The 19,452-nt window shown below is 52.0% G+C and overlaps 2 protein-coding genes across 2 annotated transcripts in view; both read left to right on the top strand.

Annotated features, from left to right (window-relative positions):
- Positions 1–1,664: 1,664 nt before the first annotated feature.
- LOC125378128 (mucin-2-like) lies at positions 1,665–8,347 on the top strand. The gene is made up of 3 exons (XM_048392990.1): positions 1,665–1,805; positions 3,019–6,459; positions 8,228–8,347. Exons 1-3 carry the CDS (start codon positions 1,665–1,667, stop codon positions 8,345–8,347), a joined length of 3,702 nt encoding a protein of 1,233 aa, XP_048248947.1.
- A 4,771-nt stretch (positions 8,348–13,118) lies between these two features.
- LOC124142262 (paladin-like) overlaps positions 13,119–19,452 on the top strand; it is a 41,809-nt gene continuing 35,475 nt past the window's right edge. Inside the window, exons 1-2 of the mRNA XM_046510605.2 lie at positions 13,119–13,967; positions 18,684–18,853. Coding sequence (XP_046366561.2) covers positions 13,898–13,967; positions 18,684–18,853 — 240 coding nt within the window. The 5' untranslated portion in view covers positions 13,119–13,897. The remainder of the gene's footprint in view (positions 13,968–18,683; positions 18,854–19,452) is intronic.

Here is a 19,452-nt window from a genome sequence, read left to right as displayed (position 1 = left end):
CAGTTATACGCAGGAACTAAGGACAGCCCCAGTTTACTGTCAGTGGAGTAAAGCATAGATACAATAAAAATAAATACCACGGTTATCAAACCGTTATGAATGGAGCTAACTATTCGCTATTTTTCCTATAACCTTTAAAAGCGGCACGACCAAGACCGGGCCCAGATTACTGAGTGAATGCAATTATCGGTTTCTTGTTACTTGGCTTAATGCCACTATACTTTCCACTGTTGCCGGGAGACATCCGCATATTGCCTGTCCCAACTGCTCACGCAAGAATACATATTTCGCTGACAATCTAGGTCACAATGTAGGCATCTAGAAATGATAATTACAGTGAAACAAAGAGGTGTGACACGGGAGGATGTTTAGCTTGGTCTTGGTCTGTCACACCGTTATGCTGCCAACTGCCTTTTAAGCATTAATAGCGTTGATGTTGATTCATCGACGTCTCAGCTCATTCATAGACTGTTTGATGCTGTATAGGGTTTCTGAGATGGAAATATTAAATGGGGTTGACTGATTCTCTCCATCAGATCGACTCATGTGACCCTTCCTTTTGGATTATGAAGCAACATCTCACTTTCATCTGGTACGCCTTTTCAAGACGCAAACGATTTAAAATGTGTAACACAGACCTCGTACACCCCTGTAGACACCACAGTCGTATGTCGAATGCAGATATCGTACAACCCTGTAGACAAAACAGTCGTATGTCAAATGCAGATATCGTACACCCCTGTAGACACCACAGTCGTATGTCAGATACAGTCCTGGAGAAACCAAAGTCGTATGTCAGATACAGATCTCGTACAGCCATGGAGACACCTCAGTCGTATGTCAGATGCAGTCCTGGAGATACCACCACCGTATTTCAGATACAGCCATGGAGACACCAAAGTCGTATGTCGGATAGAGACCTCGTACAGCCATGTAGACACCACAGTCGTATGTCAGATAGAGACCTCGTACAGCCATGTAGACACCGCAGTCGTATGTCAGATGCAGATCTCGTACAGCCATGTAGACACCACAGTCGTAAGTCAGATGCAGATCTCGTACAGCCATGTAGACACCACAGTCGTAAGTCAGATGCAGATCTCGTAGAGCCATGTAGACATCGCAGTCGTATGTCAGATACAGTCCTGTAGACACCAAAGTCGTGTGTCGGATACAGATCTCGTACAGCCATGTATACACCACAGTCGTATGTCAGATAGAGATCTCGTACAGCCATGTAGACACCGCAGTCGTAAGTCAGATGCAGATCTCGTACAGCCATGTAGACACCACAGTCGTAAGTCAGATGCAGATCTCGTACAGCCATGTAGACACCACAATCGTAAGTCAGATGCAGATCTCGTAGAGCCATGTAGACACCGCAGTCGTATGTCAGATACAGTCCTGTAGACACCAAAGTCGTGTGTCGGATACAGATCTCGTACAGCTATGTATACACAACAGTCGTAAGTGAGATACAGATCTCGTACAGCCATGGAGACACCAAAGACGTATGTCAGATACAGCCATGGAGACACCACAGTCGTATGTCAGATACAGCCATGGAGACACCACAGTCGTATGTCAGATACAGCCATGGAGACACCACAGTCGTATGTCAGATACAGCCATGGAGACACCACAGTCGTATGTCAGATACAGCCATGGAGCCACCACAGTCGTATGTCAGATACAGCCATGGAGACACCAAAGACGTATGTCAGATACAGATCTCGTACAGCCATGGAGACACCACAGTCGTATGTCAGATGCAGATCTCGTACAGCCATGGAGACACCACAGTCGTAAGTCAGATACAGCCATGGAGACACCACAGTCGTATGTCAGATGCAGATCTCGTACAGCCATGGAGACACCGCAGTCGTAAGTCAGATACAGCCATGTAGACACCAAAGTCGTAAGTCAGATACAGCCATGTAGACACCACAGTCGTAAGTCAGATACAGCCATGGAGACACCGCAGTCGTAAGTCAGATACAGCCATGTAGACACCAAAGTCGTAAGTCAGATACAGCCATGGAGACACCACAGTCGTACGTCAGATACAGCCATGGAGACACCGCAGTCGTAAGTCAGATACAGCCATGTAGACACCACAGTCGTATGTCAGATACAAGCCATGGAGACACCACAGTCGTATGTCAGATACAGCCATGGAGACACCACAGTCGTATGTCAGATGCAGATCTCGTACAGCCATGGAGACACCACAGTCGTATGTCAGATACAGCCATGTAGACACCACAGTCGTATGTCAGATGCAGATCTCGTACAGCCATGGAGACACCACAGTCGTATGTCAGATACAGCCATATAGACACCACAGTCGTAAGTCAGATACAGATCTCGTACAGCCATGGAGACACCACAGTCGTAAGTCAGATACAGATCTCGTACAGCCATGGAGACACCACAGTCGTATGTCAGACGCAGATCTCATACAGCCATGTATACACCAAAGTCGTATGTCAGATACAGATCTCGTACAGCCATGTATACACCACAGTCGTATGTCAGATACAGATCTCATACAGCCATGTAGACACCACAGTCGTATGTCAGGTACACATCTCGTACAGCCATGGAGACACCAAAGTCGTATGTCAGATACAGTCCTGGAGACACCAAAGTCGTGTGTCGGATACAGATCTCGTACAGCCATGTATACACCACAGTCGTAAGTGAGATACAGATCTCGTACAGCCATGGAGACACCAAAGTCGTATGTCAGATAAACATCTCGTACAGCCATGGAGACACCAAAGTCGTAAGTCAGATACAGATCTCGATGTTGTGTTACATTGTTCCAACTTGTATTACATCATGTCGATGTGGTGTTACACTGTTCCAACATGTATTACAGCATGACGATCCAACTGTCCGCCACATAGTCCACCTGTCCACCTCGCAGTCGCCCCACACCGTCCAACCGTCCCCCGAAAAAGCCCAATTGTCCCCACACAGTCGACCCAAACTGTTCAACTGTCCCCCACACAGTCCAACTGTCCCCCACACTGTCGCCAAAAACAGTCCATCTGTCCCCTTCACAGTCCAGCTTTTTCCCACACAGTCCAACTGTCGCCCCACACTGTCGCCCAGCACAGTCCATCTGTCCCCCTCACAGTCCATCTGTCCCCCTCACAGTCCAACTGTCTCCCACACAGTCCAACTGTCCCCACACAGTCCATCTGTCCCCCTCACAGTCCAACTGTCCTCACACTGTCCAGCTGTCCCCACACTGTCCAGCTGTCTCCCACTCAGTCGCCCCACACAGTCCAACTGTCCCCACACAGTCGCCCCACAGTGTCCAACTGTCCCCTTCACTCTCATACTGTCCCTACACTGTCCAACTGTCCCCCACACAGTCCAACTGTCCCCCACACAGTCCATCTGTCCCCACACTGTCCAACTGACACCAACACAGTCCAAATTTCCCCACACTGTCCAACTGTCCCCACACAGTCCAGCTATCCCCGCACTGTCCAACTGTCTCCCACACTGTCGCCCCACACAGTCAAACTGTCTCCCACACTGTCGCCCCACACAGTCTCACTGTCTCCCAAACAGTCGCCCACACTGTCCAACTGTCCCCACACCGTCCAACTGTCACCACACTGTCCAACTGTCCCCCACACACTCCAACAGTCTCCCACACTGTCGCCCAACACAGTCCAACTGTCACCTACACTGTCGTCCCACACAGTCCAACTGTCACCACACAGTCCAACTGTCACCACACAGTCAAACTGTCCCCACACTGTCGCCCCACACAGTCAAACTGTCACCACACAGTCCAACTGTCACCACACAGTCCAACTGTCCCCACACTGTCCAACTGTCACCACACAGTCCAACTGTCACCACACAGTCCAACTGTCTCCCACACTGTCGCCCCACACAGTCAAACTGTCACCTACACTGTCGCCCCACACAGTCCAACTGTCACCACACAGTCCAACTGTCACCACACAGTCCAACTGTCCCCACACTGTCCAACTGTCACCACACAGTCCAACTGTCACCACACAGTCCAACTGTCCCCACACTGTCCAACTGTCACCACACAGTCCAGCTATCCCCACACTGTCCAACTGTCCCCACACTGTCCAACTGTCACCACACAGTCCAACTGTCCCCACACTGTCCAACTGTCCCCCACAGAGTCCATCTGTCCCCACACTGTCCAACTGTCACCACACTGTCCAACTGTCCCCACACTGTCCAACTGTCCCCCACACAGTCCATCTGTCTCCACACTGTCCAACTGTCACCACACAGTCCAACTGTCCCCACACTGTCCAACTGTCCCCCACACAGTCCATCTGTCCCCACACTGTGGCCCCACACAGTCCATCTGTCCCCACACTGTCCAACTGTCACCACACAGTCCATCTGTCCCCACACTGTCCAACTGTCACCACACAGTCCAACTGTCCCCACACTGTCCAACTGTCCCCCACACAGTCCATCTGTCCCCACACTGTCCAACTGACACCAACACAGTCCAAATTTCCCCACACTGTCCAACTGTCACCACACAGTCCAGCTATCCCCGCACTGTCCAACTGTCTCCCACACTGTCGCCCCACACAGTCAAACTGTCTCCCACACTGTCGCCCCACACAGTCTCACTGTCTCCCAAACAGTCGCCCACACTGTCCAACTGTCCCCACACTGTCCAACTGTCCCCACACAGTCCTACTGTCCCCCACACACTCCAACAGTCTCCCACACTGTCGCCCAACACAGTCCAACTGTCACCTACACTGTCGCCCCACACAGTCCAACTGTCACCACACAGTCCAACTGTCACCACACAGTCCAACTGTCCCCACACTGTGGCCCCACACAGTCCAACTGTCACCACACAGTCCAACTGTCACCACACAGTCCAACTGTCCCCACACTGTCCAACTGTCACCACACAGTCCAACTGTCACCACACAGTCCAACTGTCTCCCACACTGTCGCCCCACACAGTCAAACTGTCACCTACACTGTCGCCCCACACAGTCCAACTGTCACCACACAGTCCAACTGTCACCACACAGTCCAACTGTCCCCAAACTGTCCAACTGTCACCACACAGTCCAACTGTCACCACACAGTCCAACTGTCCCCACACTGTCCAAATGTCCCCACACAGTCAAACTGTCACCACAGTCCAACTGTCACCACACAGTCCAACTGTCCCCACACTGTCCAACTGTCACCACACAGTCCAACTGTCACCACACAGTCCAACTGTCTCCCACACTGTCGCCCCACACAGTCAAACTGTCACCTACAATGTCGCCCCACACAGTCCAACTGTCACCACACAGTCCAACTGTCACCACACAGTCCAACTGTCCCCACACTGTCCAACTGTCACCACACAGTCCAACTGTCCCCACACTGTCCAACTGTCCCGACACAGTCCAACTGTCCCCACACAGTCCAACTGTCCCTACAGTCCAACTGTCACCACACAGTCCAACTGTCCCCACACTGTCCAACTGTCCCGACACAGTCCAACTGTCCCTACAGTCCAACTGTCACCACACTGTCCAACTGTCCCGACACAGTCCAACTGTCCCCACACTGTCCAACTGTCCCGACACAGTCCAACTGTCCCCACACAGTCCAACTGTTCCCACACTGTCCAACTGTCCCTACAGTCCAACTGTCACCACACTGTCCAACTGTCCCCACACTGTGCAACTGTCCCTACAGTCCAACTGTCCCGACACAGTCCAACTGTCCCCACACAGTCCAACTGTCCCGACACAGTCCAACTGTCTCCCACACAGTCCAACTGTCCCCACACTGTCCAACTGTCCCCACACAGTCCAACTGCCCCTACAGTCCAACTGTCACCACACAGTCCAACTGTCCCCACACAGTTTCACAGTTCACTGTCTCCCACACTGTTGCCTAACACAGTCCAATTGTCTCCCACACAGTCCAACTGTCCCCACACAGTTTCACAGTTCACTGTCTCCCACACTGTTGCCTAACACAGTCCAATTGTCTCCCACGCAGTCCAACTGTCCCCCACACAGTTTCACAGTTCACTGTCTCCCACACTGTTGCCTAACACAGTCCAACTGTCCCCCAACAGTCTACTTGTCCCTACACAGTCCAACTGTCCCCACCCAGTCCAACTGTCCCGACACTGTCCAACTGTCCCCCACACAGTTTCACAGTTCACTGTCTCCCACACTGTTTCCAAACACAGTGCAATTGTCTCCCACACAGTCCAACTGTCCCCCACACTGTCCAACTGTCCCAACTCAGTCCAACTGTCACCTACACTGCCGCCTACCACTGTCCAACTGTCACCTACACTGCCTCCTAACACTGTCCAACTGTCCCCCCCACACTCCAACTGTCTCCCACACTGTCGCCCCACACAGTCCAACTGTCACCTACACTGCCGCCTACCACTGTCCAACTGTCTCCCACACTGTCGCCCCACACACTCCAACTGTCTCCCACACTGTCGCCCCACACAGTCCAACTGTCTCCCACACTGTCGCCCCACACAATCCAACTGTCTCCCACACTGTCGCCCCACACACTCCAACTGTCTCCCACACTGTCGCCCCACACAGTCCAACTGTCTCCCACACTGTCCAACTGTCTCCCACACAGTCGCACCACACACTCCAACTGTCTCCCACACAGTCGCACCACACACTCCAACTGTCTCTCACACAGTCGCACCACACACTCCAACTGTCTCCCACACTGTCGCCCCACACAGTCCAACTGTCTCCCACACTGTCGCCCCACACAGTCCAACTGTCTCCCACACAGTCGCCCCACACAGTCCAACTGTCTCCCACACAGTCGCCCCACACAGTCAAACTGTCTCCCACACAGTCGCCCCACACAGTCCAACTGTCTCCCACACAGTCGCCCCACACAGTCAAACTGTCTCCCACACAGTCGCCCCACACACTCCAACTATCTCCCACACAGTCGCCCCACACACTCCAACTGTCTCCCACACAGTCGCCCCACACAGTCCAACTGTCTCCCACAGTCGCCCCACACACTCCAACTGTCTCCCACACAGTCGCCCCACACACTCCAACTGTCTCCCACACTGTCGCCCCACACAGTCCAACTGTCTCCCACACAGTCGCCCCACACACTCCAACTGTCTCCCACACAGTCGCCCCACACACTCCAACTGTCTCCCACACAGTCGCCCCACACACTCCAACTGTCTCCCACAGTCGCCCCACACACTCCAACTGTCTCCCACACAGTCGACCTACACACTCCAAACGTCGCCTACACTGTCGCCCCACACAGTCCAACTGTCTCCCACAGTCGCCCCACACAGTCCAACTGTCTCCCACACAGTCGCCCTACACACTCCAACTGTCTCCCACACTGTCGCCCCACACAGTCCAACTGTCTCCCACAGTCGCCCCACACAGTCCAACTGTCTCCCACACTGTCGCCCCACACAGTCCAACTGTCTCCCACAGTCGCCCCACACACTCAAACTGTCTCCCACACTGTCGCCCCACACACTCCAACTGTCTCCCACACTGTCGCCCCACACACTCCAACTGTCTCCCACACTGTCGCCCCACACACTCCAACTGTCCCCACACAGTCGCCCCACACACTCCAACTGTCTCCCACACTGTCGCCTCACACACTCCAACTGTCTCCCACACTGTCGCCCCACACACTCCAACTGTCCCCACACAGTCGCCCCACACACTCCATCTGTCTCCCACACAGTCGCCCCACACACTCCAACTGTCTCCCACACTGTCGCCCCACACACTCCAACTGTCTCCCACACTGTCGCCCCACACACTCAAACTGTCTCCCACACAGTCGCCCCACACACTCAAACTGTCTCCCACACTGTCGCCCCACACACTCCAACTGTCTCCCACACAGTCGCCCTACACAGTCAAACTGTCTCCCACACAGTCGCCCCACACAGTCCAACTGTCTCCCACACTGTCGCCCCACACACTCCAACTGTCTCCCACGCAGTCCAACTGTCACCCACACAGTTTCACAGTTCACTGTCTCCCACACTGTTGCCTAACACAGTCCAACTGTCCCCCAACAGTCTACTTGTCCCTACACAGTCCAACTGTCCCCACCCAGTCCAACTGTCCCGACACTGTCCAACTGTCCCCCACACAGTTTCACAGTTCACTGTCTCCCACACTGTTTCCAAACACAGTGCAATTGTCTCCCACACAGTCCAACTGTCCCCCACACTGTCCAACTGTCCCAACTCAGTCCAACTGTCACCTACACTGCCGCCTACCACTGTCCAACTGTCACCTACACTGCCTCCTAACACTGTCCAACTGTCCCCCCCACACTCCAACTGTCTCCCACACTGTCGCCCCACACAGTCCAACTGTCACCTACACTGCCGCCTACCACTGTCCAACTGTCTCCCACACTGTCGCCCCACACACTCCAACTGTCACCTACACTGCCGCCTACCACTGTCCAACTGTCTCCCACACTGTCGCCCCACACACTCCAACTGTCTCCCACACTGTCGCCCCACACAGTCCAACTGTCTCCCACACTGTCGCCCCACACAGTCCAACTGTCTCCCACACTGTCGCCCCACACAATCCAACTGTCTCCCACACTGTCGCCCCACACACTCCAACTGTCTCCCACACTGTCGCCCCACACAGTCCAACTGTCTCCCACACTGTCCAACTGTCTCCCACACAGTCGCACCACACACTCCAACTGTCTCCCACACAGTCGCACCACACACTCCAACTGTCTCTCACACAGTCGCACCACACACTCCAACTGTCTCCCACACTGTCGCCCCACACAGTCCAACTGTCTCCCACACTGTCGCCCCACACAGTCCAACTGTCTCCCACACAGTCGCCCCACACAGTCAAACTGTCTCCCACACAGTCGCCCCACACAGTCAAACTGTCTCCCACACAGTCGCCCCACACAGTCCAACTGTCTCCCACACAGTCGCCCCACACAGTCAAACTGTCTCCCACACAGTCGCCCCACACACTCCAACTATCTCCCACACAGTCGCCCCACACACTCCAACTGTCTCCCACACAGTCGCCCCACACAGTCCAACTGTCTCCCACAGTCGCCCCACACACTCCAACTGTCTCCCACACAGTCGCCCCACACACTCCAACTGTCTCCCACACTGTCGCCCCACACAGTCCAACTGTCTCCCACACAGTCGCCCCACACACTCCAACTGTCTCCCACACAGTCGCCCCACACACTCCAACTGTCTCCCACACAGTCGCCCCACACACTCCAACTGTCTCCCACAGTCGCCCCACACACTCCAACTGTCTCCCACACAGTCGACCTACACACTCCAACTGTCGCCTACACTGTCGCCCCACACAGTCCAACTGTCTCCCACAGTCGCCCCACACAGTCCAACTGTCTCCCACACAGTCGCCCTACACACTCCAACTGTCTCCCACACTGTCGCCCCACACAGTCCAACTGTCTCCCACAGTCGCCCCACACAGTCCAACTGTCTCCCACACTGTCGCCCCACACAGTCCAACTGTCTCCCACAGTCGCCCCACACACTCAAACTGTCTCCCACACTGTCGCCCCACACACTCCAACTGTCTCCCACACTGTCGCCCCACACACTCCAACTGTCTCCCACACTGTCGCCCCACACACTCCAACTGTCCCCACACAGTCGCCCCACACACTCCAACTGTCTCCCACACTGTCGCCTCACACACTCCAACTGTCTCCCACACTGTCGCCCCACACACTCCAACTGTCCCCACACAGTCGCCCCACACACTCCATCTGTCTCCCACACAGTCGCCCCACACACTCCAACTGTCTCCCACACTGTCGCCCCACACACTCCAACTGTCTCCCACACTGTCGCCCCACACACTCAAACTGTCTCCCACACAGTCGCCCCACACACTCAAACTGTCTCCCACACTGTCGCCCCACACACTCCAACTGTCTCCCACACAGTCGCCCTACACAGTCAAACTGTCTCCCACACAGTCGCCCCACACAGTCCAACTGTCTCCCACACTGTCGCCCCACACACTCCAACTGTCTCCCACACAGTCGCACCACACACTCCAACTGTCTCCCACACTGTCGCCCCACACACTCCAACTGTCTCCCACACAGTCGCCCCACACAGTCCAACTGTCTCCCACACAGTCGCCCCACACACTCCAACTGTCTCCCACACAGTCGCCCCACACACTCCAACTGTCTCCCACACAGTCGCCCCACACAGTCCAACTGTCTCCCACAGTCGCCCCACACAGTCCAACTGTCTCCCACAGTCGCCCCACACAGTCCAACTGTCTCCCACACAGTCGCCCCACACAGTCCAACTGTCTCCCACACTGTCGCCCCACACACTCCAACTGTCTCCCACAGTCGCCCCACACAGTCCAACTGTCTCCCACACTGTCGCCCCACACACTCCAACTGTCTCCCACAGTCGCCCCACACACTCCAACTGTCTCCCACACTGTCGCCCCACACACTGCAACTGTCTCCCACACAGTCGCCCCACACACTCCAACTGTCTCCCACAGTCGCCCCACACAGTCCAACTGTCCCCACACAGTCGCCCCACACGCTCCAACTGTCTCCCACACAGTCGCCCCACACAGTCAAACTGTCTCCCACACAGTCGCCCCACACACTCCAACTGTCTCCCACACTGTCGCCCCACACAGTCAAACTGTCTCCCACACAGTCGCCCCACACACTCCAACTGTCTCCCACACAGTCGCCCCACACAGTCAAACTGTCTCCCACACAGTCGCCCCACACAGTCAAACTGTCTCCCACACTGTCGCCCCACACACTCCAACTGTCGCCTACACTGTCGCCCCACACAGTCAAACTGTCTCCCACACAGTCGCCCCACACAGTCCAACTGTCTCCCACACAGTCGCCCCACACACTCCAACTGTCTCCCACACTGTCGCCCCACACAGTCCAACTGTCCCCTACACTGTCGCCCCACACAATCCAACTGTCCCCACACTGTCGCCCCACACAGTCCAACTGTCTCCCACACAGTCGCCCCACACAGTCCAACTGTCTCCCACACTGTCGCCCCACACACTCCAACTGTCTCCCACACAGTCGCCCCACACAGTCCAACTGTCTCCCACACAGTCGCCCCACACACTCCAACTGTCTCCCACACTGTCGCCCCACACACTCCAACTGTCTCCCACACAGTCGCCCCACACACTCCAACTGTCTCCCACACAGTCGCCCCACACAGTCCAACTGTCTCCCACACAGTCGCCCTACACAGTCAAACTGTCTCCCACACAGTCGCCCCACACAGTCCAACTGTCTCCCACACTGTCGCCCCACACACTCCAACTGTCTCCCACACAGTCGCACCACACACTCCAACTGTCTCCCACACTGTCGCCCCACACACTCCAACTGTCTCCCACACAGTCGCCCCACACAGTCCAACTGTCTCCCACATTGTCGCCCCACACACTCCAACTGTCTCCCACACAGTCGCCCCACACACTCCAACTGTCTCCCACACAGTCGCCCCACACAGTCCAACTGTCTCCCACAGTCGCCCCACACAGTCCAACTGTCTCCCACAGTCGCCCCACACAGTCCAACTGTCTCCCACACAGTCGCCCCACACAGTCCAACTGTCTCCCACACTGTCGCCCCACACACTCCAACTGTCTCCCACAGTCGCCCCACACAGTCCAACTGTCTCCCACACTGTCGTCCCACACACTCCAACTGTCTCCCACAGTCGCCCCACACAGTCAAACTGTCTCCCACACAGTCGCCCCACACACTGCAACTGTCTCCCACACAGTCGCCCCACACACTCCAACTGTCTCCCACAGTCGCCCCACACAGTCCAACTGTCCCCACACAGTCGCCCCACACACTCCAACTGTCTCCCACACAGTCGCCCCACACAGTCAAACTGTCTCCCACACAGTCGCCCCACACACTCCAACTGTCTCCCACACTGTCGCCCCACACAGTCAAACTGTCTCCCACACAGTCGCCCCACACACTCCAACTGTCTCCCACACAGTCGCCCCACACAGTCAAACTGTCTCCCACACAGTCGCCCCACACAGTCAAACTGTCTCCCACACTGTCGCCCCACACACTCCAACTGTCGCCTACACTGTCGCCCCACACAGTCAAACTGTCTCCCACACAGTCGCCCCACACAGTCCAACTGTCTCCCACACAGTCGCCCCACACACTCCAACTGTCTCCCACACTGTCGCCCCACACAGTCCAACTGTCCCCTACACTGTCGCCCCACACAATCCAACTGTCCCCACACTGTCGCCCCACACAGTCCAACTGTCTCCCACACTGTCGCCCCACACAGTCCAACTGTCTCCCACACTGTCGCCCCACACACTCCAACTGTCTCCCACACAGTCGCCCCACACAGTCCAACTGTCTCCCACACAGTCGCCCCACACACTCCAACTGTCTCCCACACTGTCGCCCCACACACTCCAACTGTCTCCCACACAGTCGCCCCACACACTCCAACTGTCTCCCACACAGTCGCCCCACACAGTCCAACTGTCGCCTACACTGTCGCCCCACACAGTCCAACTGTCCCCACACTCTCGCCCCACACAGTCCAACTGTCCCTCACACAGTCTCACTGTCACCCACACAACATGATGTCACAACACACCTTGATCTGCTTGTATCAGAGACGACCTGGCATTATGTACAGTTTCACCCAACGTATAACACAACATACAGTGTCTGCTATCTCATCTCAAACTATTTACTCGCAGTCATCTGCGTTGCAAACCTAAATGTTTTATCTTGAGATTATCTGAGAAGAGTTCTTCGATATTGATGAAAAACCTCGTTCCGTCGCTGTCTCTGTTTTGTAGGATTCCGCCCGAAACAGTGAAGGCTAATGTAATTACCGGGTGCTGTTTGCCGCGGCTTCACCTTCAGGTCCGTGTTGAATTAAAAGCGACATGCAATCAGTCCCAAGAGCCAGCGCTTCGAGGTGATCACGTGACTTTATTTACGGTTTATCACGAAACTATTTTCCCCAAGCAAACACCGCGTCAATTTTCGGGGCTCCATATGGATCGAGAGCCACCATTTCATTGTTCATTTTGCTCTAATGCACATCATTGTGGCCATTACAGTGAAAGGAGACAGAAGGTGTCGGCAGACCGATAATTACCGCTCGCCAGCTGTATGGCTAACGGTAGCATCAGTGACGCTCACCCACGCCGCTGATCCACCTCGTCCCTTCATCGTGGCCAGCGCGCGCACGGCACCAGGAGACTGTTCCATCGGACCCATGTAGACAGGTGTTAAAACACGTTAGGTGTTAAATCAAGTTTGTTTATGTCACATGTTCTTTCAATGGAGCTGGGGACTACCTACCTGTTAAATGACACAGTGAAGACAATGTAGTACCACCACTCGGCGTCGTGTCACCTGTCACCATAGCAACCTGACTCGGGCCTCTAATTATATACCTGTTATATGTGTTACCATGGTGATGTCCACTACTGTAGACTTCTGCTCTGTACTTCTACTAACAATGATAACAGAGTTTAAGAAGCGAGGGAGTGTTTACCATCCGTGATCTCTCGCCCAGAGTGGTAGTCTCCTCGCCGTGCAGATCGGCAGCGCTGTGGCCCCTTGGACATCTCTCGCCCATTAGACCATGGGAACATGACGCTGTAGGAAGTCCTATGTGTTCCAGGAGAAGCCAGATAACATGAACTACAGCAACGTCTTAAAGAAACGTTCGTATTACGTGGACCAGTAGTGATTCATAAGCACATAGCACAGTGTGGAGTGATTTCTCAGCCGTACTACCATGGGGAGCGCTGCCAGCAACATCACCCCGCCTCCGTCCCCAACTAGCCGTGATCACATCCCTCAGCAAGGTAAGACTACACATTGTCGGGGATCACATCACTCAGCAAGGTAAGACTACACATTGTCAGGGATCACATCACTCAGCAAGGTAAGACTACACACATTGTCAGGGATCACATCACTCAGCAAGGTAAGACTACAGATTGTGAGGGATCACATCACTCAGCAAGGTAAGACTACACATTGTCAGGGATCACATCACTCAGCAGGGTAAGACTACACATTGTCAGGGATCACATCACTCAGCAGGGTAAGACTACACATTGTCAGGGATCACATCACTCAGCAAGGTAAGACTACACATTGTCAGGGATCACATCACTCAGCAAGGTAAGACTACACACATTGTCAGGGATCACATCACTCAGCAAGGTAAGACTACACATTGTCAGGGATCACATCACTCAGCAAGGTAAGACTACACATTGTCAGGGATCACATCACTCAGCAGGGTAAGACTACACATTGTCAGGGATCACATCACTCAGCAGGGTAAGACTACACATTGTCAGGGATCACATCACTCAGCAAGGTAAGACTACACATTGTCAGGGATCACATCACTCAGCAGGGTAAGACCACACACATTGTCAGGGATCACATCACTCAGCAAGGTAAGACTACACATTGTCAGGGATCACATCACTCAGCAGGGTAAGACTACACATTGTCAGGGATCACATCACTCAGCAAGGTAAGACTACACATTGTCAGGGATCACATCCCTCAGCTAGGTAAGACTACACATTGTCAGGGATCACATCACTCAGCAAGGTAAGACTACACATTGTCAGGGATCACATCACTCAGCAAGGTAAGACTACACATTGTCAGGGATCACATCACTCAGCAAGGTAAGACTACACATTGTCAGGGATCACATCACTCAGCAAGGTAAGACTACACATTGTCAGGGATCACATCACTCAGCAGGGTAAGACCACACACATTGTCAGGGATCACATCACTCAGCAAGGTAAGACTACACATTGTCAGGGATCACATCACTCAGCAGGGTAAGACTACACATTGTCAGGGATCACATCACTCAGCAAGGTAAGACTACACATTGTCAGGGATCACATTCCTCAGCAAGGTAAGACTACACATTGTCAGGGATCACATCACTCAGCAAGGTAAGACTACACATTGTCAGGGATCACATCACTCAGCAAGGTAAGACTACACATTGTCAGGGATCACATCACTCAGCAAGGTAAGACTACACATTGTCAGGGATCAAATCACTCAGCAAGGTAAGACTACACATTGTCAGGGATCACATCACTCAGCAGGGTAAGACTACACATTGTCAGGGATCACATCACTCAGCAAGGTAAGACTACACATTGTCAGGGATCACATCACTCAGCAAGGTAAGACTACACATTGTCAGGGATCACATCACTCAGCAAGGTAAGACTACACACATTGTCAGGGATCACATCCCTCAGCAAGGTAAGACTACACATTGTCGGGGATCACATCACTCAGCTAGGTAAGACTACACACATTGTCAGGGATCACATCACTCAGCAAGGTAAGACTACACATTGTCAGGGATCACATCACTCAGCAGGGTAAGACTACACATTGTCAGGGATCACATCACTCAGCAAGGTAAGACCACGCACATTGTCAGGGATCACATCACTCAGCAGGGTAAGACTACACATTGTCAGGGATCACCAGGGTTCGCCTGTGCTGGAGTCACCCACTCCACCCCGCCCTAGCATTTAATGGTCAACATAGGTTCACCACCATATAATCCACTATGAAGTCAACTCTTTAATCCTTTTCCGTCGACACTGTAACCATTGTCCCAGTACCATGTAATCAACTCTTTAACCCTGTTCCGTCGACACTGTAACCATTGTCCCAGTACCATGTTATCAACTCTTTAACCCTTTTCCGTCGACACTGTAACCATTGTCCCAGTACCATGTAATCAACTCTTTAACCCTTTTCCGTCGACACTGTAACCATTGCCCCAGTACCATGTAATCAACTCTTTAACCCTTTTCCGTCGACACTGTAACCATTGTCCCAGTACCATGTTATCAACTCTTTAACTATTTTCCGTCGACATTGTAACCATTGTCCCAGTACCATGTTATCAACTCTTTAATCCTTTTTCGTCGACACTGTAACCATTGTCCCAGTACCATGTTACCAACTCTTTAACCCTTTTCCGTCGACACTGTAACCATTGTCCCAATACCATGTTATCAACTCTTTAACCCTTTTCCGTCGACATTGTAACCATTGTCCCAGTACCATGTAATCAACTCTTTAATCCTTTTCCGTCGACATTATAACCATTGTCCCAGTACCATGTAATCAACTCTTTAACCCTTTTCCGTCAACACTGTAACCATTGTCCGAGTACCATGTAATCAACTCTTTAACCCTTTTCCGTCGACACTGTAACCATTGTCCCAGTACCATGTTATCAACTCTTTAACCCTTTTCCGTCGACATTGTAACCATTGTCCCAGTACCATGTTATCAACTCTTTAACCCTTTTCCGTCGACACTGTAACCATTGTCCGAGTACCATGTAATCAACTCTTTAACCCTTTTCCGTCGACACTGTAACCATTGTCCCAGTACCATGTAATCAACTCTTTAACCCTTTTCCGTCGACACTGTAACCATTGTCCCAGTACCATGTAATCAAATCTTTAACTTTTTTCCGTCGACACTGTAACCATTGTCCTAGCTGTTCGAATCCCGGTTCGCCCTGATGATGTTTCTTGGTGTGTACATATCCGTTTTTCACCGAAGTGGTTAACGTCTGAGACCTGCATCACTTCGGGATATCCTCCCGCATTAAGCTGACACGCCGTGATGTAACTGGAATACTGTTAACAGCAGTGTTAAACCCAACTCACTCACTGACTTTACATTTATAACATTATATCATTAGTCTTAGTACTATGTAATCAATCCGATCACTCCTTTCCGTCAACACCAACCATTGTCTGTATATCAGGTAATCCTGTAACCCTATTTGTTAAACACTTTCCGCCTCTACTATGAACACAGAGCATGACCTTCATCCATAGTTGGATATATCCCCTCTATAGCCCACCCAGATATTGTCAATACGCCATCTTCCCGTCTAGTTCCACCCCACCTAGATATTGTCAATACGCCATCTTCCCGTCAAGTTCCATCCCACCCAGATATTGTCAATACGCCATCTTCCCGTCTAGTTCCACCCCACCTAGATATTGTCAATATACTATCTTCCCGTCTAGTTCCATCCCACCCAGATATTGTCAATATACCATCTTCCCGTCTAGTTCCAGCCCACCCAGATATTGTCAATATGCCATCTTCCCGTCTAGTTCCAGCCCACCCAGATATTGTCAATATACCATCTTCCCGTCTAGTTCCAGCCCACCCAGATATTGTCAATATACCATCTTCCCGTCTAGTTCCATCCCACCCAGATATTGTCAATATACAATCTTCCTGTCTAATTCCAACTCACCTAGATATTGTCAATATACCATCTTCCAGTCTAGTTCCAACTCACTTAGATATTGTCAATATACCATCTTCCTGTCTAGTTCCAACTAACCTAGATATTGTCAATATACAATCTTCCAGTCTAGTTCCAACTCACCTAGATATTGTCAATATACCATCTTCCTGTCTAGTTCCAACTCACCTAGATATTGTCAATATACCATCTTCCCGTCTAGTTCACCGTCATACCCCTACAGGATGTAGTCAATATACAATCTTCCAGTCTGGTTCCACCCCGCCTAGATATTGTCAATATACCATCTTCCCGTCTAGTTCCAACTCACCTAGATATTGTCAATATACCATCTTCCCGTCTAGTTCCAACTCACCTAGATATTGTCAATATACCATCTTCCCGTCTAGTTCCATCCCACCCAGATATTGTCAATATACAATCTTCCTGTCTAATTCCAACTCACCTAGATATTGTCAATATACCATCTTCCAGTCTAGTTCCAACTCACTTAGATATTGTCAATATACCATCTTCCTGTCTAGTTCCAACTAACCTAGATATTGTCAATATACAATCTTCCAGTCTAGTTCACCGTCATACCCCACCAGGATGTAGTCAATATACAATCTTCCAGTCTGGTTCCACCCCGCCTAGATATTGTCAATATACCATCTTCCAGTCTGGTTCCACCCCGCCTAGATATTGTCAATATACCATCTTCCAGTCTAGTTCCAGCCCACCTAGATATTGTCAATATACCACATTACCCGCCTAGTTCCACCCCGCCTAGATATTGTCAATATACAACGTTACCCGCCTAGTTCCCACCCTGGATATCGGCGACACCGCTGCTGATGAGAGAGTCTGCAATTATTTATACCATTGCTTTGATTGACATTGTTCCGTGCCGGCATTGACACTTCCTTCCGCTGTCCTTGGTGTAAGCAGCATGTTCTTATCTTGTTGATTGCAATGTCAACACAACGGGTAGTAGACGCGGTCCGGTGTGGACCCGCTACCCGTACAACCGAGCTGTCATGGCTTCCACACCCGAGACGCGTTGTCTACACAGCAGGAATATGACATATTGACAGTTATATTCATGTCGGTTCATAATGCTTGTTCAGCAGTAGCCCCGTTCTGTATTCAATAATAAGCTTCATACAGCGAGGTCCATGGCCGGTGAAATGACCAACTCACAATCGATACACCATCATCACCTTTGTTTCAGCCTACGGCGATATCGGGAATGGACAAGACCATGTGATGAAGTCACGTGACCAGGTTGCCCCGATTGTCATCAAGGACTGCCGTGAGGAGTTCCAGCGGTTGTCAAAGTTCAAGGACCCGATTGTGAAGGGGAGGATGGCTGAGGGCCTGCCGCTGCACCCGCTCATCAAGGTACACCCACGTCGTGCGGACGTTACGTTGCCTAATAAAGATGGCCACACGTATATGGTATAACAGCTGAAATGGAGAACTGATGGATAGATAAAAGAACTTAGGTGTAAACATCAAGGGCAGAACCAGCATTTTTAAAGGGAGGGGCGGGGGCAGGGAGGGAGGGGGGTTGTGGAGTAGGTCGGGGCACCCCCACCCTCTCTGGATCCACGTAGGGACATTAACAGATCTAGTGTCGTGTATTCGTTAAGGTTTGTTTTGTTTTGGTAGATAGCTATGTCAGTGGTGTGGGAACAGTGTAGATATAGATGGTTAGTTGTCTCAAAGATTGTCTTGGTAGATGGACGGTTCCCCTAAAGATTAGTGGTTGTTGGAACTACAGTTGGATGGCATGGCTAGAGGGATGGTTGTGTGTTGTGTTGGTAGATAGAGGGAAGTTGTTGGATGGAAGATAGAGAGTTGTGTGTTGTGTTCGTAGACATAGGGAGGTTGTTGGATGGAAGATAGAGAGTTGTGTGTTGTGTTCGTAGACATAGGGAGGTTGTTGGATGGAAGATAGAGAGTTGTGTGTTGTGTTCGTAGACATAGGGAGGTTGTTG

The sequence above is a fragment of the Haliotis rufescens genome, unplaced genomic scaffold, assembly GCF_023055435.1.
Source record: "Haliotis rufescens isolate VD_foot unplaced genomic scaffold, xgHalRufe1.0.p SCAF_11, whole genome shotgun sequence".
NCBI classification, from domain to species: Eukaryota; Metazoa; Mollusca; class Gastropoda; order Lepetellida; family Haliotidae; genus Haliotis; species Haliotis rufescens.
Note: the sequence above shows the minus strand (reverse complement) of the source record. Positions and strands in the feature narration are given on the sequence as shown.